General features: G+C 39.6%; 1 protein-coding gene and 1 long non-coding RNA gene across 5 annotated transcripts in view; one reads left to right on the top strand and one right to left on the bottom strand.

The window, feature by feature from the left end:
• The window catches only part of LOC145435335 (uncharacterized), a 200,220-nt gene that overhangs the window by 56,508 nt on the left and 118,128 nt on the right, over window positions 1-25,584 (top strand). The window lies entirely within an intron of this gene.
• LOC145435071 (microfibril-associated glycoprotein 4-like) overlaps window positions 1-25,584 on the bottom strand; it is a 489,059-nt gene that overhangs the window by 451,012 nt on the left and 12,463 nt on the right. For 3 of the 4 annotated variants that reach the window (XM_080312355.1, XM_080312357.1, XM_080312365.1), the window contains one exon: window positions 24,412-25,341. The exons of the other annotated variant lie outside the window; for it this stretch is intronic. In XM_080312355.1, coding sequence (XP_080168481.1) covers window positions 25,044-25,341 — 298 coding nt within the window. In that variant the 3' untranslated portion in view covers window positions 24,412-25,043. Of the gene's footprint in view, window positions 1-24,411; window positions 25,342-25,584 lie in introns of those variants that run through there. 4 annotated transcript variants of the gene reach the window in all.

The following is a 25,584-nucleotide window of genomic DNA, read 5'->3' as shown; positions in this document are numbered from 1 at the left end:
TTGTGATGTCATTAAAAAGATACAAGTCTTTTCTATAGGGCCCCTGGGGCAGAATAGTATCTCCACGGATTGCTAGACTCATTCTTTGAAAAGAAATATCATACATAAGTACAACAGTCATCACGCAATTCCACTTCACCATCAAATTTAGTCAAGCCTCTTCTTATATTAGGTGTCGCATAACAGACATTACGAATATATTGCAACCCCTTGCGCTTTATGAGAAAAGGACACGTAGGATAAAACTTTGCATGTTCGAGCCAGGGGTCATCGCACGGCAACCAATTTTGAAACAGCCCTCCGCATGAGAAACACTTTAAATGATCCTTATAGCCCAAATAGAACAATCCGCAGTCTGCGAGCTCGGCTCCGGAGGTATTGATATTATCCGGCCACCGCATAAATGTGCTTAGTCTACGAGCATAGCGTACCATGTTATAGAAAACGGGATCATTCAATGGGGAGACAGTTACATCTCCATGCTTCGCATAGCATTCATAAATCTTTTCCCCTCTGTTATTTATCATAGCTTGGTACTGTTCAATGGGACTCATCCGAGTTTCATCTTCGCTTATTTCTATGCTACTCGTGGTACCGATGCAAGCGCAGTTGAATGTAGCGTAATTTGTAGGATCCACACTACGCTTAGTTAGAGAATCGCTTTGATCAATGTTCGACATTGCTATCCGAATTGATATACTCTCATGATCAGTATGCTTTATATAGATATTGAGCTATGCACCATCGAAAAATGTGCTTGGTACCAATCGAATGATAGGCCCACACACCTAATTTCGTAACTAACTACATAATCCCTAGTAACGTAGTAAGACGCATAACGGAATTTACGCAAAATCGGTATTGCTCTGCGATAATTCCGATCACTATGTTTTGATAATGACGTGCTTCCGAGAAATAAATAACATTCATTATACGTTAGATGATACTTTTCCTTGATATTCTATCATGTGTGTTTAGGACTAATGCAACATCACTATGTTTACGACATGTCTGATTTGAACACACTAATTTTGCGTATCACACCACAAACTGCGCAAGCCTTCAAAGTTGATAAGTAAACAAGTATTTGCACTCCATCAGAATACTAAAGTAGCTTTTCGCGTATATGTACCTGTAGCTAATACTAAAGTGCTTATGATTTCAGATTGCTTCAACTTCATGACATTTTCAGTATTAAACAGAAATATAGAACTAGAATACTAACTTTTATTCGTAAATAGCTACTTCTACCTTAATTTAATGGATTTATCTGAGAGCATTGCTTTACTTAATCTCTCCAAAATGTGCATTGTACAAGTACCTCAGCATCGAAACCCTCTGGCTATAACTATCTGGCGGTATAATTGCAGCAATACTCGAGTACTAATTTAAAAGTAGCTTAGGTATCTAAATGAGCTCTGAGTCGCTGTTATCTCGCATCTGACCATGGAGTTAACACCGGTATTACCTTCGCTCACTGATGAAAAAGATGAAAGTTATTAAAGAAAGCAGATTTGTATGAAAACTCGTTAAATAGAAGTAAAAGTAGCCTTGAAACATAACTACTTACTGAAAAATCGTTACGTAGAAGTGGGGTTAGTCTACGAACATAAACACCTACTTACTTTTAATCTCAACTTGTACTTGTATTCGTACTTTACCTTTACACGGCGTTTTTGTATAATGTATACTAATTTTATTACAAATAAACCAAAAGGACAAATATAATTGATCAAATTCATTCATTTATGCAAAAAATTGAGAGTCTTGTCGTGATGGTCCGTTTCGAAATGCAAGCGGATGAACTAGATCAAAAGTTTCGAAGATGCGTTTTATAATTGCTCTAGGTGTGAAATAGACATCGCACTCTTGCGGGGAAACAACATGAATTCAGTCTTCACACCACAGAAACACAGCCGCTTGGTTAACATCACAAAACCGCAATTGAACTCAAGATTGTCATACACGGAATCGCTGTTAACGATGTCTGACTGCGGCGTTTCGACGAGTAACGAATTCTCGTATTTAGTATTGATTGTGACACATAGTCAAAACAGCGACAGTTTTCACAACCCGGTACATACATTGAACCAACTGATGTAAGGTGAAACACTACGTTCGCAGCAAAAAAAAAGTTTGCAGGGTATGACCACCACCAACATATAGAGTAGTGAGTGAGTAATTAAACTACATACCCCGATTTTACTATATTCCGAGATCCGGATCACGATTCAAGTCTACCTGAGAATCCGAACTACCCTGTGAAGTTGATATATCAAGTTGTGAACCGTGAAAGGGTTGTAATCTCGGTGAAATAGTGTGCGACACATTTTTCCACAAGTCGAATGCATGTCGGTTCATACTAAGACCATTAGGAATTTGCACAATGACAGGTTATTGAAACCGATGCCAAAACTCAGTATAATAGATTGATATTGATCGCGTGTATGTTTGACATATATGCAGCATCTTGGATCGGCGGTGGAGCACTGAATGGCACTGCAGAAGTCATCTACTCTCCTAAGCTTGGACTGATCTGGGCTATTGCGCCACTGTGTTACGGGTTTAGTGTTCAAGTACTTTATCTTTACACGACGTTTTTTGTAAAATGAATACTAATTTTATTAAAAAAATAAAAAATAAAAAAGAGCGAAAAATTACATTATATCCCGGAACGCAACAAGAAAAAACGTATGAATTTGTAAACTACTTGTTCATGACATAATAATATTTCTACTTGTACACTTTTTCACATTTTATAACACTTTAAGTAATACTTAACAGTTTCAGTTTTAAATAAAATACGGAATATAAACTAATCGAAAAATTCGGTAACCAATTTCGCGTAGGCTATGCATGCATACAAATGAGGAAAGTTACATCAACGCGTGTTAAAGTAGCTGTATCGAGTTATCGAATGATTTTCTCCTTACATCAAAACAACTAGAATGTATAACTAAATTAAAAAACGTATCTAAATGAGCTCCAGGGCATTGTGATTATGCTGCATACCAAATTTCATCACACATTTCATGATGGAACAACTTTAAAACTAACGCAGTTCTATAGCAACTTTTGCCTAAATCTGTTTTCGGTAGCGTGTACATATACATAGTCAGATTTAATGACAGAATTATCATGCTAATATGTGACTCCTCACCTTGAAACTTGGTACGTAGTTGTAGGACATTGTGATTATGCAGCATACCAAATTTCCTCACGCATTTCATAATGGAACGACTTTAAAACTAACGCGGTTCTACATCGACTTTTTGCGTACATCTGTTTTGCGTGGGGGGCGTATAGCACGTACCTATACATGTCAACTTTAACAACGGAATTACCATGCTTAACATTGAATCCCAACTCGAAATTTGATACGTAGTTGTAGGACATTATGGTAATGCACCATGCTAAATTTCATCACACATCTAATGATGGAGCACCTTTAAAACTAACGCAGTCGAATACCGACTTTTACGCATATCTGTTTTGCGCGAACATAGCATATACCTATACATAGTCAATTTTAGTAGCGGAATTACCGTGTTAAACATTGAATTCCCACCTTGAAAGTTGGTACGCGGTTATAGGAGATTATAACAATGCACCATACCAAATCCCATCACACATTTCATGATGGAACAACTTTAAAACTAACGCGGCTCTACATCGACTTTTTGCGTACATCTGTTTTGTGGGAGCGTATAGCACGTAGCCTACCCATACATAGCCAACTTTAATAACGGAATTACCATGCTTAACATTGAATCCCAACTCGAAACTTGATACGTAGTTATAGAACATTATGGCAATCCACCATGCTAAATTTCATCACACATCTAATGATGGAACACCTTTGAAACTATCGCAGTCGAATACCAACTTTTACGCATATCTGTTTTTCGTGAACATAGCATATACCCATACATAGTCAATTTTAATAACAGAATTAGCATGCTAAACATTAAATTCTCACCTTGAACGTTGATACGCGGTTGTAGGACATAATAACAATGCACCATACCAAATTTCGTCAGACATTTCATGATGTAACACCTTTAAAACCAACGCAGTTCTATGCAGACTTTTGGCTAAATCTGTTTTTCCGTAGCGTAGCACGTACCTATACATAGTCAACTTTAATAACGGATTTAGCATGTTAATAATCGACTTAGTTTTAAATAAAATACGGAATATAAACTAATCGAAAAATTCGGTAACCAATTTCGCGTAGGCTATGCATGCATACAAATGAGGAAAGTTACATCAACGCGTGTTAAAGTAGCTGTATCGAGTTATCGAATGATTTTCTCCTTACATCAAAACAACTAGAATGTATAACTAAATTAAAAAACGTATCTGAATGAGCTCCAGGGCATTGTGATTATGCTGCATACCAAATTTCATCACACATTTCATGATGGAACAACTTTAAAACTAACGCAGTTCTATAGCAACTTTTGCCTAAATCTGTTTTCGGTAGTGTGTACATATACATAGTCAGATTTAATAACAGAATTATCATGCTAATATGTGACTCCTCACCTTGGAACTTGGTAGGTAGTTGTAGGACATTGTGATTATGCAGCATACCAAATTTCTTCACGCATTTCATAATGGAACAACTTTAAAACTAACGCGGTTCTACATCGACTTTTTGCGTACATCTGTTTTGCGTGGGGGCGTATAGCACGTACCTATACATAGTCAACTTTAACAACGGAATTACCATGCTTAACATTGAATCCCAACTCGAAACTTGATACGTAGTTGTAGGACATTATGGTAATGCACCATGCTAAATTTCATCACACATCTAATGATGGAGCACCTTTAAAACTAACGCAGTCGAATACCGACTTTTACGCATATCTGTTTTGCGCGAACATAGCATATACCTATACATAGTCAATTTTAATAGCAGAATTACCGTGTTAAACATTGAATTCCCACCTTGAAAGTTGGTACGCGGTTATAGGAGATTATAACAATGCACCATACCAAATCCCATCACACATTTCATGATGGAACAACTTTAAAACTAACGCGGCTCTACATCGACTTTTTGCGTACATCTGTTTTGTGGGAGCGTATAGCACGTAGCCAACTTTAATAACGGAATTACCATGCTTAACATTGAACCCCAACTCGAAACTTGATACGTAGTTATAGAACATTATGGCAATTCACCATGCTAAATTTCATCACACATCTAATGATGGAACACCTTTGAAACTATCGCAGTCGAATACCAACTTTTACGCATATCTGTGTTTCGTGAACATAGCATATACCCATACATAGTCAATTTTAATAACAGAATTAGCATGCTAAACATTAAATTCTCACCTTGAACGTTGATACGCGGTTGTAGGACATAATAACAATGCACCATACCAAATTTCTTCAGACATTTCATGATGTAACACCTTTAAAACCTACGCAGTTCTATACAGACTTTTGGCTAAATCTGTTTTTCCGTAGCGTAGCACGTACCTATACATAGTCAACTTTAATAACGGATTTAGCATGTTAATAATCGACTCCCCACCTTGAAACTCGGTATGCAGTTGTAAGACATTATGACAATGCACCATGTCAAATTTTGTTACGCATTTCATGATTGAACAACTTTAAAACTAACGCAGTTCCATACCGACTTTTGCGAGTGCGTAGCACGTACCTATATGCATACTCAACTTTCATAACGGAATTACCGAGCTAAACATTGAATGCGCAACTTGAAGATTGGTTCACAGGTGTAGGGCAGTATGACAATGGAACACATCAAATTTCATCACACATTTCATGATGGAACACCTTTAAAACTAACGCAGTTCTATACCAACTTCGCGTGAATCTGTTTGCGGGAGCGTAGCACGTACCTATGCGTGATCAACTTTAGTGATGGAATTACATATGTAATTAAGTTTCAACACTTTTACAATGATTCGTCTTGCTTCCTATAACACCCCACTCGAGAAAATGCGTCGTAGGATATAGATGAAACTAGCACCACTCATCAAGACCGCTGAAAACAGTACATTTCAACATTTAATAGCAGTAAATTTCTAGTAAAGTACAAGACGTGATGATTTCCGAGTGAGTTAAAAAGTAAGTATTGCAGGTATAGTTTACCTGAAAACCGAATACTCTGAAATAGAAGTAGATGCAGTGTAAATAGTTAATCACTTAATTAAGTTTAGTGCAAGCAGATAAAACCTATACTTGAGTAGTACAAAATGCACGAGTACTTCGCTATCGCCTCCCTCCACGTAATAAGTGTCTACGGTTTAAGACTGCTTTTACCGATACTCGTCGGTTTCAGTTTCAGATAGAATTCGGAAACCAAATAATTTCATAAACATAAGCTAATTTAATGAATTTACTCGAATGTACTATGCCGCGCTGATAAGATTAATTATAATATACTTATCATGTTACAGCGATTTTTCTAGCGTAGAAATCTTTAAAATGTAGAAAGCAGGCCAAATGAAGATATTCGTTGAGCTGAATAAACATAAAAAATACTCTAGACTACTTTATCGGTACTTTACAGTTACAGTTTTAGATAAAATTTGTCCCTTTCACCTATAATTACAACTCCTCGCTATCTAAACATGTTTAGAATATATTATTTGCGATGATACGAACCCGTGAAGTACTCAAGTTGCTTTTCGTAGGATATAGATGAAACTGACAACACTCACCAAGACCAGTGATCCACTGAAAAAAGTACATTGTAGCAGTAAAGTCCTACTAAAGTACAAGAAGTAATGATTTCCCAGTTAGTTAAAAAGTAAGTATTGAGGTATAGTTTGCTCGAAAAAGCGAAAAACTCTGAAATAGAAGTAGATGCAGTGTAAATAGGTAATCACTTCATTAAGTATAGCGCAAGCAGGCCAAACCTATACTTAAGTACTGCAAATTTACAAGTACTTCGCTATGTTCTCCCTCCACGTAAAAAGTGACTAGGTTTTAGAGTACTTTATCGGTACTCGACAGTTTCAGTGTTAGATAAAATTTGGTAAGACTTTAAATTTTAAAGTAGTTTGAGCTTACGTTTGTATCACCTTGACAAGTAACATTATCAGACATGAAAATGATACTATCACCGAATATAGAAGTTAACACGTGTCAATGTGCTTCGGAATTCACGAGAAATTGCTTACTAAGAGAAGTATATTGTTGTATACACAATAGTGGAGAGAATATTTAAAATGTAGTAAGCAGGCCGATGGGTATTCGTTTAGTTGTATAGACATAAAAAACATTCCCGCGCGCGTCTTAGTATTAGGTGGTAGGGTTAGGAAGTGTTTTGTTTAAGAGCGCGCGGGAATGTTTTTTATGTCTATACAACTAAACGAATACTTAATGAAGTGATTACCTATTTACACTGCATCTACTTCTATTTCAGAGTTTTTCGCTTTTTCGAGCAAACTATACCTCAATACTTACTTTTTAACTAACTGGGAAATCATTACTTCTTGTACTTTAGTAGGACTTTACTGCTACAATGTACTTTTTTCAGTGGATCACTGGTCTTGGTGAGTGTTGTCAGTTTCATCTATATCCTACGAAAAGCAACTTGAGTACTTCACGGGTTCGTATCATCGCAAATAATATATTCTAAACATGTTTAGATAGCGAGGAGTTGTAATTATAGGTGAAAGGGACAAATTTTATCTAAAACTGTAACTGTAAAGTACCGATAAAGTAGTCTAGAGTATTTTTTATGTTTATTCAGCTCAACGAATATCTTCATTTGGCCTGCTTTCTACATTTTAAAGATTTCTACGCTAGAAAAATCGCTGTAACATGATAAGTATATTATAATTAATCTTATCAGCGCGGCATAGTACATTCGAGTAAATTCATTAAATTAGCTTATGTTTATGAAATTATTTGGTTTCCGAATTCTATCTAAAACTGAAACCGACGAGTATCGGTAAAAGCAGTCTTAAACCGTAGACACTTATTACGTGGAGGGAGGCGATAGCGAAGTACTCGTGCATTTTGTACTACTCAAGTATAGGTTTTATCTGCTTGCACTAAACTTAATTAAGTGATTAACTATTTACACTGCATCTACTTCTATTTCAGAGTATTCGGTTTTCAGGTAAACTATACCTGCAATACTTACTTTTTAACTCACTCGGAAATCATCACGTCTTGTACTTTACTAGAAATTTACTGCTATTAAATGTTGAAATGTACTGTTTTCAGCGGTCTTGATGAGTGGTGCTAGTTTCATCTATATCCTACGACGCATTTTCTCGAGTGGGGTGTTATAGGAAGCAAGACGAATCATTGTAAAAGTGTTGAAACTTAATTACATATGTAATTCCATCACTAAAGTTGATCACGCATAGGTACGTGCTACGCTCCCGCAAACAGATTCACGCGAAGTTGGTATAGAACTGCGTTAGTTTTAAAGGTGTTCCATCATGAAATGTGTGATGAAATTTGATGTGTTCCATTGTCATACTGCCCTACACCTGTGAACCAATCTTCAAGTTGCGCATTCAATGTTTAGCTCGGTAATTCCGTTATGAAAGTTGAGTATGCATATAGGTACGTGCTACGCACTCGCAAAAGTCGGTATGGAACTGCGTTAGTTTTAAAGTTGTTCAATCATGAAATGCGTAACAAAATTTGACATGGTGCATTGTCATAATGTCTTACAACTGCATACCGAGTTTCAAGGTGGGGAGTCGATTATTAACATGCTAAATCCGTTATTAAAGTTGACTATGTATAGGTACGTGCTACGCTACGGAAAAACAGATTTAGCCAAAAGTCTGTATAGAACTGCGTTGGTTTTAAAGGTGTTACATCATGAAATGTCTGACGAAATTTGGTATGGTGCATTGTTATTATGTCCTACAACCGCGTATCAACGTTCAAGGTGAGAATTTAATGTTTAGCATGCTAATTCTGTTATTAAAATTGACTATGTATGGGTATATGCTATGTTCACGAAAAACAGATATGCGTAAAAGTTGGTATTCGACTGCGATAGTTTCAAAGGTGTTCCATCATTAGATGTGTGATGAAATTTAGCATGGTGAATTGCCATAATGTTCTATAACTACGTATCAAGTTTCGAGTTGGGATTCAATGTTAAGCATGGTAATTCCGTTATTAAAGTTGGCTATGTATGGGTAGGCTACGTGCTATACGCTCCCACAAAACAGATGTACGCAAAAAGTCGATGTAGAGCCGCGTTAGTTTTAAAGTTGTTCCATCATGAAATGTGTGATGGGATTTGGTATGGTGCATTGTTATAATCTCCTATAACCGCGTACCAACTTTCAAGGTGGGAATTCAATGTTTAACACGGTAATTCCGCTATTAAAATTGACTATGTATAGGTATATGCTATGTTCGCGCAAAACAGATATGCGTAAAAGTCGGTATTCGACTGCGTTAGTTTTAAAGGTGCTCCATCATTAGATGTGTGATGAAATTTAGCATGGTGCATTACCATAATGTCCTATAACTACGTATCAAATTTCGAGTTGGGATTCAATGTTAAGCATGGTAATTCCGTTGTTAAAGTTGACATGTATAGGTACGTGCTTTACGCCCCCCACGCAAAACAGATGTACGCAAAAAGTCGATGTAGAACCGCGTTAGTTTTAAAGTTGTTCCATTATGAAATGCGTGAGGAAATTTGGTATGCTGCATAATCACAATGTCCTACAACTACGTACCAAGTTTCAAGGTGAGGAGTCACATATTAGCATGATAATTCTGTCATTAAATCTGACTATGTATATGTACACGCTACCGAAAACAGATTTAGGCAAAAGTTGCTATAGAAATGCGTTAGTTTTAAAGTTGTTCCATCATGAAATGTGTGATGAAATTTGGTATGCAGCATAATCACAATGCCCTGGAGCTCATTTAGATACGTTTTTTAATTTAGTTATACATTCTAGTTGTTTTGATGTAAGGAGAAAATCATTCGATAACTCGATACAGCTACTTTAACACGCGTTGATGTAACTTTCCTCATTTGTATGCATGCATAGCCTACGCGAAATTGGTTACCGAATTTTTCGATTAGTTTATATTCCGTATTTTATTTAAAACTGAAACTGTTAAGTATTACTTAAAGTGTTATAAAATGTGAAAAAGTGTACAAGTAGAATTATTATTATGTCATGAACAAGTAGTTTACAAATTCATACGACTTTTCTTGTTGCGTTCCGGGATATAATGTAATTTTTCGCTCTTTTTTATTTTTTATTTTTTTAATAAAATTAGTATTCATTTTACAAAAAACGTCGTGTAAAGATAAAGTACTTGAACACTAAACCCGTAACACAGTGGCGCAATAGCCCAGATCAGTCCAAGCTTAGGAGAGTAGATGACTTCTGCAGTGCCATTCAGTGCTCCACCGCCGATCCAAGATGCTGCATATATGTCAAACATACACGCGATCAATATCAATCTATTATACTGAGTTTTGGCATCGGTTTCAATAACCTGTCATTGTGCAAATTCCTAATGGTCTTAGTATGAACCGACATGCATTCGACTTGTGGAAAAATGTGTCGCACACTATTTCACCGAGATTACAACCCTTTCACGGTTCACAACTTGATATATCAACTTCACAGGGTAGTTCGGATTCTCAGGTAGACTTGAATCGTGATCCGGATCTCGGAATATAGTAAAATCGGGGTATGTAGTTTAATTACTCACTCACTACTCTATATGTTGGTGGTGGTCATGCCCTGCAAACTTTTTTTTTGCTGCGAACGTAGTGTTTCACCTTACATCAGTTGGTTCAATGTATGTACCGGGTTGTGAAAACTGTCGCTGTTTTGACTATGTGTCACAATCAATACTAAATACGAGAATTCGTTACTCGTCGAAACGCCGCAGTCAGACATCGTTAACAGCGATTCCGTGTATGACAATCTTGAGTTCAATTGCGGTTTTGTGATGTTAACCAAGCGGCTGTGTTTCTGTGGTGTGAAGACTGAATTCATGTTGTTTCCCCGCAAGAGTGCGATGTCTATTTCACACCTAGAGCAATTATAAAACGCATCTTCGAAACTTTTGGTCTAGTTCATCCGCTTGCATTTCGAAACGGACCATCACGACAAGACTCTCAATTTTTTGCATAAATGAATGAATTTGATCAATTATATTTGTCCTTTTGGTTTATTTTTAATAAAATTAGTATACATTATACAAAAACGCCGTGTAAAGGTAAAGTACGAATACAAGTACAAGTTGAGATTAAAAGTAAGTAGGTGTTTATGTTCGTAGACTAACCCCACTTCTACGTAACGATTTTTCAGTAAGTAGTTATGTTTCAAGGCTACTTTTACTTCTATTTAACGAGTTTTCATACAAATCTGCTTTCTTTAATAACTTTCATCTTTTTCATCAGTGAGCGAAGGTAATACCGGTGTTAACTCCATGGTCAGATGCGAGATAACAGCGACTCAGAGCTCATTTAGATACCTAAGCTACTTTTAAATTAGTACTCGAGTATTGCTGCAATTATACCGCCAGATAGTTATAGCCAGAGGGTTTCGATGCTGAGGTACTTGTACAATGCACATTTTGGAGGGATTAAGTAAAGCAATGATCTCAGATAAATCCATTAAATTAAGGTAGAAGTAGCTATTTACGAATAAAAGTTAGTATTCTAGTTCTATATTTCTGTTTAATACTGAAAATGTCATGAAGTTGAAGCAATCTGAAATCATAAGCACTTTAGTATTAGCTACAGGTACATATACGCGAAAAGCTACTTTAGTATTCTGATGGAGTGCAAATACTTGTTTACTTATCAACTTTGAAGGCTTGCGCAGTTTGTGGTGTGATACGCAAAATTAGTGTGTTCAAATCAGACATGTCGTAAACATAGTGATGTTGCATTAGTCCTAAACACACATGATAGAATATCAAGGAAAAGTATCATCTAACGTAAAATGAATGTTATTTATTTCTCGGAAGCACGTCATTATCAAAACATAGTGATCGGAATTATCGCAGAGCAATACCGATTTTGCGTAAATTCCGTTATGCGTCTTACTACGTTACTAGGGATTATGTAGTTAGTTACGAAATTAGGTGTGTGGGCCTATCATTCGATTGGTACCAAGCACATTTTTCGATGGTGCATAGCTCAATATCTATATAAAGCATACTGATCATGAGAGTATATCAATTCGGATAGCAATGTCGAACATTGATCAAAGCGATTCTCTAACTAAGCGTAGTGTGGATCCTACAAATTACGCTACATTCAACTGCGCTTGCATCGGTACCACGAGTAGCATAGAAATAAGCGAAGATGAAACTCGGATGAGTCCCATTGAACAGTACCAAGCTATGATAAATAACAGAGGGGAAAAGATTTATGAATGCTATGCGAAGCATAGAGATGTAACTGTCTCCCCATTGAATGATCCCGTTTTCTATAACATGGTACGCTATGCTCGTAGACTAAGCACATTTATGCGGTGGCCGGATAATATCAATACCTCCGGAGCCGAGCTCGCAGACTGCGGATTGTTCTATTTGGGCTATAAGGATCATTTAAAGTGTTTCTCATGCGGAGGGCTGTTTCAAAATTGGTTGCCGTGCGATGACCCCTGGCTCGAACATGCAAAGTTTTATCCTACGTGTCCTTTTCTCATAAAGCGCAAGGGGTTGCAATATATTCGTAATGTCTGTTATGCGACACCTAATATAAGAAGAGGCTTGACTAAATTTGATGGTGAAGTGGAATTGCGTGATGACTGTTGTACTTATGTATGATATTTCTTTTCAAAGAATGAGTCTAGCAATCCGTGGAGATACTATTCTGCCCCAGGGGCCCTATAGAAAAGACTTGTATCTTTTTAATGACATCACAAAATTACGTATCGAAGCCTCGAATGGAGCAGAATTGACCTCGGATCAACTCTTTGTACATTCCACAAGTGGGACCATTCAGAAATATCGAGCCACTCTGAAGCATGAAGGAGGTTTGGTCGTTACGTATACTCGCGATGGGATCGAGCATTATCAACCTCTGAATCCGGCTGATGAATTTGTCATCTATTCGCCCAGCGTAGTTGTTCCTAATCCTGACCTTCCGCTCGTATCGTATATACTACAAGCCAGTGATCGCTACATCAAACAAAACGGCCAGATCGAACGCAAGAACTCGGATCGCGGCGTCGGATGGCAGCAAAGCGGTGTACCTCGAAACATCAACCGACCTGGAGGATTTCAGAACGCGAATCGACGCAATAACGATCAGCGATATCATTGATATGCTCTTTTTACGAAATAAAATGAACTCGTACACTATACAAGGCTATTTCAATGAGACTGAGTAAAGTGTTAGGAGATATGAAAAGCGCTTAATCGTATGAAATGCGGCGACTACAGGGATCGAACCTAGAACCTAGAGCAAGATAGTTGCCTAATTCTTCTGTGGTGACGTTATGAAATCTAGTTCAACGTTTAGTGTATTACGCGAGAATTCATGTTCTCAAAAACAGCTCAGTACGCATAATCATGATGATGTAGCAATGGGCGTTATATAGGCGAGTGATGTGGCAATGCGCGTGGCTGATGACGTATCAAATGGTGTAGCAATGGGCGTGGCTGATGATGTGGCAAGGGGCGTCCTATAGGTGTGGCAATGGGTGTGCTATAGGTGCGGCAATGGGCGGATGATGTGGCAATGTAGGCGTGACAATTAAGGCGACGTGGTCTTCTGGGATTGGCGGGCGCCAAAGTTCCTTAGCCTCACTACTGCAGGGACTTGATTAAACTTTTTCTTAGTATATTACACCATGATAATTCTAAGGAAGTGGTTCTCAAACTGAGGGGCGTGAAAGCATCTGAAGGGAGGCGCGAAGCTTGTCTCAATCCAATTCCTAATTATTGCTCTGTATTTAATCTGAATTTCATATTTAAAACAGTCGTAACCTTCCATGCCATCAAACTATTCGTTAGGCTTGCTAGCTTCATGGTTGCGTTTTGTGATATGACGATAAGGGGGACACGGGACAACTGACAATCATCTCTATAGTTTTGACAAATTGGTTATTGAGCTACACCAGCCTATGAAATCTCGCCACTGTTTTTGACGCGTGTACGATATCATCAATAGCAATGTTTGTTTTGTTCTAAATAAGCATATATATTGTCTCCATGTCGTCACTATATAATCAAACACCAATATTTAGTTTTGGTTTATAATCCCAATTTTATATAGTGCTGCGGCCCGCGAATGGATTCAGATGTTGAATGCGGCCCGCGAGCACAAAAGTTTGCCCACTCCTGTTATAGAGTATTTTCGAGAGATTAAATTAATTCTTGAAAATGTTCTTCGAGCTTCGTGATTTAAATGTCTCTATTACAGGGGTCACCAACGCGGACAAAATGAGTCACCCGCGGTCGCTGTAGCAAATCTCCAAATGAGAGATTTGAAAGTTGAAACTGGTTTCATATGAGCAGCACCGTAACTGCCGCACCCCAAACCCCCCAATTGGGGGGGCCCGAGCTCGAAGGGGGCCCCAAATTATTTCGTGAATTAGCATAAATTATAGAGTATTTTTTGAAAATTTATGCAATTTTTTCCAGAATTTTTCGCGCTGCGCGCGATTTAAAGTTGCCAAATATCTTGATTATTTGGTACTCTTCCCCCAAGAAAAAACACGAAAGATTTATAGAAATGGACATATCGGCGTTGGCCATTAATACGCCACTACTCACCAAGATATATAACGATTTAGGACTTATTACATGCGACTCCAAGAAGTGTGCCAGAACGATCGGCAGCGCGAAAATCTTAGCCGAAACAGACTGCCCTTACGCAGACCGAAAACTTCGTTATATATACAAAATAATAGGTTTAATTGTCCATAGGCGCCTAGATGACTGGCGCCATATGTTGCTTCCTGTCTTGGCAATCTGAACCTCAGAAGACAAATACCATCCAGCAGTAAAAAAAATATATGCCTGTGAAGAAATACCAATTTGAAATCGTGTGCGTCTTTTAGTTTAGTACGTTTGAGCGATTCTATATTTTTGATATAGCAGACAGGAGGTCACGAAATAAAATCATGTAACGAAGTCATACCAACGGGTCCGGCCGCCCGAAGATGTTTAATTATTATTTACGGGCCCTACAGTCTCCGGTAAATCTGATAACGTGAGCAGAGAGGACAAGATATTGATAGCAATATATTAGCAATTCCCGATCCAATTGACCGATTGTATCATGAATTATCGAAAATTTTCGCGCTTCGAGCTGGCTCACTAAACAGTCCAGCTAAGTTCGTGGCAAAAGCGAACACTGCGATGAGGGGGTCGGTTTATCACCCTATGAGACCCCCAAACCCAAGTTTTTGTGGGGGGGCGAGGCTGACGAAGTGCTGTTTCGTTCCTGCCAACGGGTATACGCCCGAAGATGTCTAATTATTATTGGGCGGTCCTACGTTTTAAAACATACCTCGCTCAGCTCTACCGGTAAATCTGATTACGTGAGCAGGGAGAGGATCAAAATTGATAGCAATATATATGTAATTCCCGATCATATTGCCTGATTCAATCATGATTTTCTGAAATTTTTGGCGCTTCGCGCGTCTAGGCGGGAAAAGCTGTTTCACTAAACGGACACCCAGTGCAGATGTAAAATAGCGTCAAAAAGCGGCCAGCCAAAGGGGGGTCTGGGGGGCGAAGCCCCCCAGAAGTTAGGTTTATCACCCTATGGGGGGCCCACGGCCAACGTTTTGGGGGGCCTGACGAAGTGCTGTTACGGGCCTGCATATGAGCAGCAGTTGAACATGGGTCGGTCGACCCCAATGAACATACGAACGCAGTCGCTCGGGGCGTTGCTCGTCTTCGCCCACGCGGAGGCTCAACAGGAATATATAGTTAATATTCCCGAGTCTCGGCGCGGAGATTGGCGCTTCGGCGCGCACTGCAGCAATGCAACTGAGCCAGGAGGAGGTGGTGTGAGTCCCGGCGAGTCAGAGTTTTTTGTTCGTGGTAAGCGGCGGAAACCCTTACCAGTGCTCTGATTGTCTAACTCTTAGTCAGGAGATCTCAGCCTTGTTTTGGGTGTGGCCCATTTTCTGGTTTGAAAATGCTCTGTGGCCCACCTCTTATCCTAGAGTCATAGTCCTGTTCAATCTGTTGCGACAGCACTGGAAGATCATACGCTTGTGTATTTCCGCTGTCACACTCACGCCGCGAAACCCAATGATCGAATTCCCGCATCCGCACTGTGTGATTGCTGGCGTTTAAGTTCCACTATGGTGGGGAATATTATAACTATTCCGGGCTCGCTTCAAACAATTCCGCGGTTATATTTGTGATACTACAGAGAACTGGAGAAAGAATGCTTTTCTATTTAATGTAAGCCTGCATAGTATGTCCGACCTTAATACACACCTTTTCCAAAGGCATACGACGTATGACACTGCTGGAATACTTGGATACTTCAGCATGAACTTCCAGTTATTACAATCGAAATGATTTTGGTTGCTGTTGGCCGTAGGCTGAATTGTGCATCTATTCGTAGGTCAGTAATATATTCATGGTCACGATTTGGTATACAGCAGACCGAGAAAACTGTAGAAGATAAACCAGTCCTAGGCACGTTTAAGTTGGTAATAATTGTCAACGTTTAAATGACAGATTGTGCTTAAATTTATACAAGTGTTAATTAGGACTCGAAAATGAAACGTGACCCCACGCACAATTTATTCACCAGCGCTTTTAAAATCACTTATAATGACGAGGTAGACTTTTTCGAGTTAGCTGCGGAAATTGACAGATTTAAGAGGCTGGTGCGGAGCAGTGAAACCACGTTTGATCGTAATCCAACAGCGTTTGATGCTTTACAATGGTTAGTTAAATCACACCTACTGATTCGACACCGTATATAAAATGCTCGTGTCTGAAACTTTGTCTGGCCATTGGCGTTTCAATTGCGAGCTGTGAGAGGAGCTTCTCAAAGCTCAAACTGATAAAGTCTTATTTACGTTCGACCATGAATGATGATCGGCTATCAGCTCTATCCATTCTTTCTATAGAAAGAGACTACGTTCAAAATCGTGATTTAGAGCAGGGGCGGGCAACTCCTCCAGTCGGCGGGCCGGATATAGGAAAAGTAAGTACATGGCGGGCCGGATTGCTGAATCGATACAATATTCGCCCATTTATCCACATATACAAGGAATAAATCGTATTTAATGAAGGTATTTTACCGACAGCAATGCCACTGCAAAACCATATCTCGCCGATATTGACGAAGACTATGTGGATTTGAGAACAGTGTTGCTATACAGGCGCCGCCATGTCTGCTTCTCTCTGATCAATTAACACACGGTGCAATCCATAAATAAGATTTCAAGGCGCTCTATAAGCCCGGTAGCCTACCCCAAATTTACCAAGATATCAATTCATTAGGGTTGAGTACATGGTTAATGCCGATAATGCAAATCTTCTCGCTTCGGCGAACTTACGCGCAGGGCATGGTATGGTATGGTATGGAATGGAATGAGAATTTTCCATACTCCATACCCGCCCAATCGTTCCATACCATACTTGACAATTTACCATACCATACCAACATTCTTCCATACCATATTTGATACTCTTTCCATACATTCGCAACTTTACCAACCTCTCAAGTGATATTCTATTTTAGATGTGTGGAAATGTTCCGGCGTATATATTCTAATTATTTTGGATGAGATTATCCATTTAAACAGCCCTGATGTACCAATATGATATCCCCAGTTTCTTTATATCGTATGTCGTCAGCGATGTAGGAACGTATAATATAGGCCTATATACACACGGGATTATTTGGAAAGGGTGGTTGAATCACGGAAATAACCGAACCGTAAGGTTCACATCACCACTCTTGTATGGCCGTTTCGACAGATGATCATGTTATAATTGGTATCGCAAGGTAGTATCTGTTCTGGTGAGCTTCTGGCAGTTCCAAGATTATTCTGCAGTAGATGAATGGTAATACCAACATATGAACAAAGACATTCATAATTGATAACATATTGTAACGGGTCAAAAGTAACAGAGTGTTACGATTGCCCCTGACACGCTCGACCATGATTAGTGTCTCAGTATGGTACCTTCCCGGCGATGCAAGTCCTAGTCTTTCCATCATCACGGTAGACTATCGTAACATTGTTCCAGCTACATATATTACGTTTTAACTACTTGAGGTACTATTCGTCTAAACAAATTATTCCAGACCAGAAAATATTTACTCATGGGTCAAAAATTTCGTTTTTGTCAAATTATTCCGGGGTTTCGCGTCGTAGCTCAACGTAACTCCAGGTATATTAGGAGAGCTAACTACTGCATGCCATTAAACTATCAAGCTGATTTCTCCACCCTACTAGCGGTGAGATCGATTATTACATTTGCCCCTAGTCACATTTGTCCCCGATCTCCCCTACCATAGCACTCCGGCGGTAAACACTGAAATTCAATCTACGTGCTATAATAATTGTTAAACCGACGACAATTTTTAGGGTTTCAACCATTCCATATCGCATACGTTGACTATATCAAGTGCAAATCGCCTGTAGGTTCGTACCACATCATTTTCGAACGTATTTACACAATTATGTCATAATTATACAAATTGAAAAAAAAATGTCATTTTTAAACCACCGTTCAAAACATGTTACAAACAAATTGTTTTAAAACATAATTTGTTTTGAATGGAAACCTATATACAGATGCACACAATGGAAGTAGGTGTTCGCATGATTCTCATTTCGCTTTTCAATTCCTTGTATTCATCCTCGTCTTGAACGGATGACCTCACGCAAGTAACAGGATATTCATTTGCGTTCAAACTAGGAAACAGCGGTCCGGGATCGCATTTAGCAAGATGACAACCTGGCCGTACTTTGCAGCGCATTTCCTCGTGTTGATCCGCAGCCAAAATAATCCCCAATATGCATGACGCGATTATCCCATTCGTTATCCTCATTTCAACATAGATGGTCAAAGTTGTCAGCGTTGGTATAGCCTACACGAGTCAAAATAGAATCAACGCTCTATATTTCTACGTACTTACAAGTATATGTACCGATATATAAGACGCGTGAAAACTATTTCGAGTGGAAATGGAAAGTGAAGGTGGTAAATGTATTTGGTCGAAGTGTGGCACAGTTGTAGCATTGCACTTCATAAATCGCAGGGCGCAGAACTTCTCGGATGATGCAAAGTGTCTAATGACCGAAAATATCACTGGTGCTGACTAACAGTCACTGAATAAACCAGCGGCGCAAGTAAATCCCTTCGTGGAGCGAGCATTACATTCGCTGCCAGGCCGGCATATGCACCTTGAAACCCTTCCACCAGAGAACCGAACACTCCGTTTCAATGTGTGAGCGAGCAAGTATCAAATATACCATATAGGCCTACCTGTATTTGGTTTGGTAAGTTGCGATTCCAATTCATTCGTTTTGATCCTCAAGGCGTTCAACTCTGAAATCACACAGACACCGCTTATAGGTGCCGGGTTACCAAATTGGAATATTTGCCAGGACACGGTGTTCTAAAAGACGACCATGTTGAAATGAAATAGTCATGTACACTTGGTGTTCTCAATCAGACATGTTTCAATTGTTTGTCGTAATTCGACTCCTGCAGTTCTATCAGATATACATGAGTGTTTATCTTAAGGGAAGTATGAGAAAGAGGATACCGCCACAATATAGTGGATCTGAAAGCCTTGTAAACATTGTGACCATGGTCAATTCTTTAATCAAAAGTGGTCAGTAACAGAGGACGTCTACTTTTAGGAATACTCAAGTATAGGTTTTGCTTACTTGAATTCCCTATTTATTCTCAACTCTCAATGTTTATGACTTTAGACTACTTCTACTTGACAGTTTCCGGGATATTAGGCCAAACTAGGTCTAGAACGCTGACTATTTTAGCCTACTTAAATGGAAATCGCAACGTACCTACGATGACTATTTCGGCCAAATCTGCCTTTAATACAAAATTACTATAGGCCTAATTGCCTATATTGATATTGTCTAGTTTGGAACGTCGTGTCGGGGTCGTGTATTCCCCGGCACAAGCCTCGGTATTGACTAATAGCATCCAGATTTCCAATTTCCAACTAAGCAGAGCGGAGCAAATCAGCAATTTAAAATTAATGGGACATTGCACAATAAATACGTGGTGGTCGTTTATTAAAGTTTCTAGTGTGAAATCTTTTTTCGGCAGTAATTTTCCTCATAAAGTCGAATTTTTATATTGCAGCAAAAATATATTCCACTTCATCAATCACTGTAGAATTGAAGTCACTCATCCTCAATCGACATGATTTTGTCGAGTCGCTGTAGGGACCTTTCTTCGCATTATAATGCATTATTTATGGTTATCGTTGAGAATTTCTGAAGTTTGCAAATCAGAAGACATGTGTACGGGACGGTTATAGCGTACAACCTAATCTCGACCGCTCTGGTGATTTATATTTATATATGTTACAAGTTGCAATTAGAGTGTGCTGTTGCATCATGTGCAAGTAAAGTAGGTGACGCATTACATGACATATTTTCCTCGTCATTCGGAAAAAAATAGGACTAACGTAGAGGTCGCATCGAAAAAGTGCAACCTTGAAGAAATGAGTGCCCGAAATTTGGCACGGGGTTAAGAATCGATGACGCTTGACCTCAATAACACAGAGATAGACGGAGTGGAACGGCCTAGAGTTTTCAGATCAGAAGGCATATGTGCGCAACGGTTATAGCGTAGGCTACAACCGAACCTCGGCCAGTATAGTGAATATATATTTATATATAACGAAATATGATTACAGTAGAACAGGGTTGTAACCAAGTCACAAGGTTCCGAGTCAGAAGTCAATCTCACTTTTATCGTTTTGACTCGAGTCAAGTCGAGTCATTTTCAATTCACCTCCGAGCCAAGTCCGAGTCCAAGTCAGCTCGTAGAGGGTCGAGTCCGAGTCATGGCGTTTGAAGTCGAGTCCGAGTCCAAGGCATTAAGTTCACTGATCACGTTTAAGTTCAATCGGGTTCAATCCACTTGTTTCAACTCTGCTTGAATGATATAGAATGGCTCGCATTCATAATATAGTGATTTTCCCCAGTCTTAGCAGTTTGTGGCTCTATTTTCGAAGTATCAGGACTGATAGACGAAATACCAATAATGTGGCAACTTTACTATTCTTCAAAGTTACATGAAATGTCCGTCTTGGTCATCCTAGTCTCGATGCATATGACTTGGTTCAAGTGATGCACAATGACTCGAGTACAAGTTGAGTCAATCCAAAAATCTACTCGAGTCGAGTCGAGTCAATCTACGCATTTGAAAATATGACTCGAGTCAAGCGGAGTCACCAAATAATCGCGACTCGAGTCGAGTCATGACTTGAATCATTACAACCCTGCGATAGAGCTCGCATCGAGAAACTGCAACCTGGAAGACATGGGACAGACAGACAGACATGGGGTAATCGTGATTAGTAATCGTAATCGCAATCGATTACATTCTCGAAAAAAATCCGAAGTAATCGTAATCGTAATCGATTATTTCACATATCTAATCGATTTCTTTGTGAAAGAATGATTACTTTTTATTTGTAGAAGAATCATGACATAAACTGAACAGTGAAAATTCTTGAACAATGAAGAGTGCGATATTAGACCAGGTCATTGAAGGCAGAAACGTCGGGTTTTGAAATGCCACTGTCCCTTATTACGTCAGAAGTATTCGCTTTGCTCGTCATTGCGTAACGTTGTAAATATATATTCGATGTAACCTACATGTAGTAGTGTGATTGTAAGAATACCCGCCATGCCTTATATCAGTGGTTCCCAACGTGGGCGATATCGCCCCCTAGGGGGCGATTTGGCGGTCCAGGGGGCGAAAATAGCGTTAGGGGGCGAGAACGGACGAAGGGGGAGATGGCGCGTTAAAACGGCTATATTGGAGTCCAGGACCGTAACTGCCGCACGCAAAACCCCCAATTGGGATGGGGGGAACGAGCTCGAAGGGGCCCCAAATTTTTTTCGTGAATTAACATAAATTATAAAGTATTATTTTGGAAATTTAGGCAAATCGCGCAGGTCGCGATTTAATGGTGTCAAATTTCTTGCTTATTGGATACCCTTCCCCCAAGAAATAATACGCATGAGGTATAGAAATCGGGCATCTCGGCGTCAGCCATTACCAAGCCATGACGCAGCAAGACATATGAAATTTCAGGCCTTCTAACATGCGACTCCGAGAAGTGTGCCAGAACGAGAAAACCTTGGCGGAAAAGGACTGCCTTTATGCTGACTGACTTCTATATATATACGATATACATATATGTTTAATTGTTCATAGGCGCCTAAATGGCTGGCGCCAAATGTTCCAGTCATGGCAATCAGAACCCCACAAGACAAATGCCATCCCGCAGATAAAAACTAATTGCCAGTGCAGAAATACCAATTTCGTCTTCCTTTTTTTAACTAACATTTTTCACAGCCAGACTGTTCAGAGTCAAGTGAACCTGTTGATGCTGGTGTGATCAGACTAGTTGACCTTCACGGTCTTATCGATCATTCCTATCTGATGCCGAATACTGTACATGCATATTTCCGTACCGCCATCACTGCCGTCTGTTTTTTTTAATGTATTTTGGTTGGATGGAAAGAAAGACTCTCTCTCTCCTTACAAAGCGAAAACACACAGGATAATTCAATTTTCGTAGAGACTTCGTTATATATGGGCAAGGGCATTTACAAGCGAAAGCACAAAAAGAATGCGATTTTCGCCGTGATTTCGGCATATATTGATTGCTGTGCGTCTATAAATGGCAAATCATTGTTATTGAACAAAATTTTAGGTGGGCCAATGTCCTGTGGTCCTGTATAACAAGTTTTGAGTGATCGAAGAAGTTCTAATCTCCTTATGATATAAACTTGCACGCTATAGACTCTGTGTATAGAATCAGTACATATTAGGGCAGGGGTCGCCAACTCAAAACGGGTCGGGGGCCACTTTTCAAAATTCGTCGAGGCCGCGGGCCGCATGACTTCAATATCAAGATTGGCAACGGAGTTTAACAGCCACGTTTTTTTAACTCTACGTCAGTACAGCGCTGTTCTCTCTAACATGGGAGACGGGCATAGTTACCACAAAGGAAATAATATTTTGTTGAAGAAATGCAACAACAAAAAATCGTGATCATCACTTTCATTCTATTTTGTACTATGAGCTGCACACGGTACCTGGCAACACTCTTCAGTAACTAAAGAAGACGTGAATATGTGGCCAGCCTTTTTGCTATTCACGGCCACATTTCGATTAGCCTACTTATGTTGGGTACGACTGCATTCCAGTGCATAGTCGTAATGAACTAATTGCAGGCCGAATCCCCACGTTAAACTGCCAATGTCAATTGCCGGTGAACTCCAGACCAATCTATTTATTCCTATCGGTTTACTCTGCGCACCGGCATCGTGAGCCCTCCTGTTATAAATAACCCCAGCGGTCTCCTTGTTGGTCGCGCGAAGCGCGAAACTTTTTCCACATTCTCGAGTGAACTTCGTTAGTTTCACATATTACTATCATACCTTTATCCTTTCTCAGCCCATGTGATCAAATTTGCCGATAGTTGATGCAGGAGGTTTCTTCGAAAATTTAGGGAAGCCATTAATGCTGTGCTGCATCTTTTGGTGGTCCAATTGGTATTAGACCCCTCAGTTGCATGCTGTTATTTCTTGGCATCCCATCAGGATTGTCAATATAATGGAAAGATGTTGGATTTGCCCAAATGTGGGCCTACCAGAAACAAATTTCATTCGTGATGAGGAGAACACGAATACAAATTGGTATTCCTTTATGGGGCGCATCATTTTCCTGTGCTGTTCGCATCTGTACTGTGGGGCTGAGATTACAAAATACATTACTAAATTAAAATCTAAAATCAACTCGCATGGAACCGCGCGAAGTGCGAAGAAAATTTCAAGAATACTTCAAACCTCTCATTAATTAGGGAGTCAATCCGAATATTCAATTTGCGTATTGATGGCCGCCAACACATCCTAATTGAAATAAGTGTTGACGGTAACATAATTTTCCTTCTACTGCCGCAGATTTGGCCACCCCTGAACTAAAGAATCGATATTGGGGTTAGCTAGACACAGTACTTGCTGGAGAACTACCTCCTCGTAAAGCTTTGTCTTGTGCGGAGCCTGAAGTCATTTTCTAAGCGTCTCGGTCGTGGCATTGGTGGGCCATTGCACGTCAAGGAAATATGCTCATTCATATCAGCAAATCCTTCCTCCGTGGAATGATATTACTATCGCCGAAGCCGCATCAGCGAGTGAGGAATAGTGATATTGAGCACAGGAGCATTCCACACACTTTGAACAACAACAACATAGTATTTAAACTGAAATCAATCTCAGCATTTCAAAATGCTTTACTAAGTGGTCTTCCGAAATTTCAAATCAGGTCGCGGGCCGCAAAATATGAACTCGCGGGCCGCGTGTTGGTGACCCCTGTATTAGGATTACCAAACGTCCTCTTTTAAGAGGAGTTGTCTTCTTTTTTGACTTTTTTGAAAGTGTCCTCGGAGGACGCCTAAATGTCCTCTTTTTAGGAATTTTGGTTAAACGTACGTGGAAATTGGATCGAGATTTAGGAAATCAGCGGCCAAATGACGGACCGAAGGGTTTACCGAGAATTCAGCCGGAAAATGACCATATTTTTTTAGTCAACCGACCACGAAGTCGGGAAAAACGTACCATTTTTTCAGGGTTTTAGTAGATATTAATAAGAAAAAGTAACATTAAAATTGTAAATAGTATGCAAGTATAGGCCTATAGTGAAAGAAACCCGGAGATGGGCCTATAGTGAAAGGCCGGGCCATACTGGATTCGTACGACCGGCCACGAGAAAACCGTACCGCGAGAGGGCGCTATAAAGTTTGAGTCAAAACAGCCATACGAGAGGAAGGCTCCTTTTGAAGTGTGACGTCACAGAAAAGGTCAAGCTCACGATCTTTTCCGGAGCTTCATCTCCGAGAATTGCAGGAGGTCCTGACCCCACCGGACTCCCTTGTCGTCTGTTTTGTGGAAGTTTCCGTTGAGGTTGCTGTGGTAGCAGATGTGATACCACCAGCCTGCTTCCAGGAGTGAAGCGCAATTCCCTGGCGAACCATCGTGATCCGCGTCCTTCGTTGAGAATTGGTGATTGTCGTGAGATGAAAAACCATCTCCGGAGGTTGAATTCCCGGAGTATCCGGATACGTGCAGTCTGTACTTGTTGGATCCGGGTCCGATGCGGAAGTTGCTGGAAAATGATAAAATCCTTGCCTTGTTTTTCGTTAGTATAGTTTGTATTCCATCCTGCGTGTGTGATATCATAAGCCTACAAGCATTATATTACGGATCATTGGGATCTATCCTAGCAATACTTTTATTCGCCAACCATGAAATTGGCAAAAATACGGTGATTAACCGGTTAAATACAGTTATTAATCGCCAGAACAGTGACCCTAACGATGATACAAGTTGGCTCCCGTTGATTTAGTCG

Source organism: Botryllus schlosseri, chromosome 1, assembly GCF_051294905.1.
Source record: "Botryllus schlosseri isolate E-star chromosome 1, Bs_hap1, whole genome shotgun sequence".
In the NCBI taxonomy this organism is placed as follows: Eukaryota; Metazoa; Chordata; class Ascidiacea; order Stolidobranchia; family Styelidae; genus Botryllus; species Botryllus schlosseri.
This window is presented reverse-complemented; position numbering and strand designations above follow the sequence as displayed.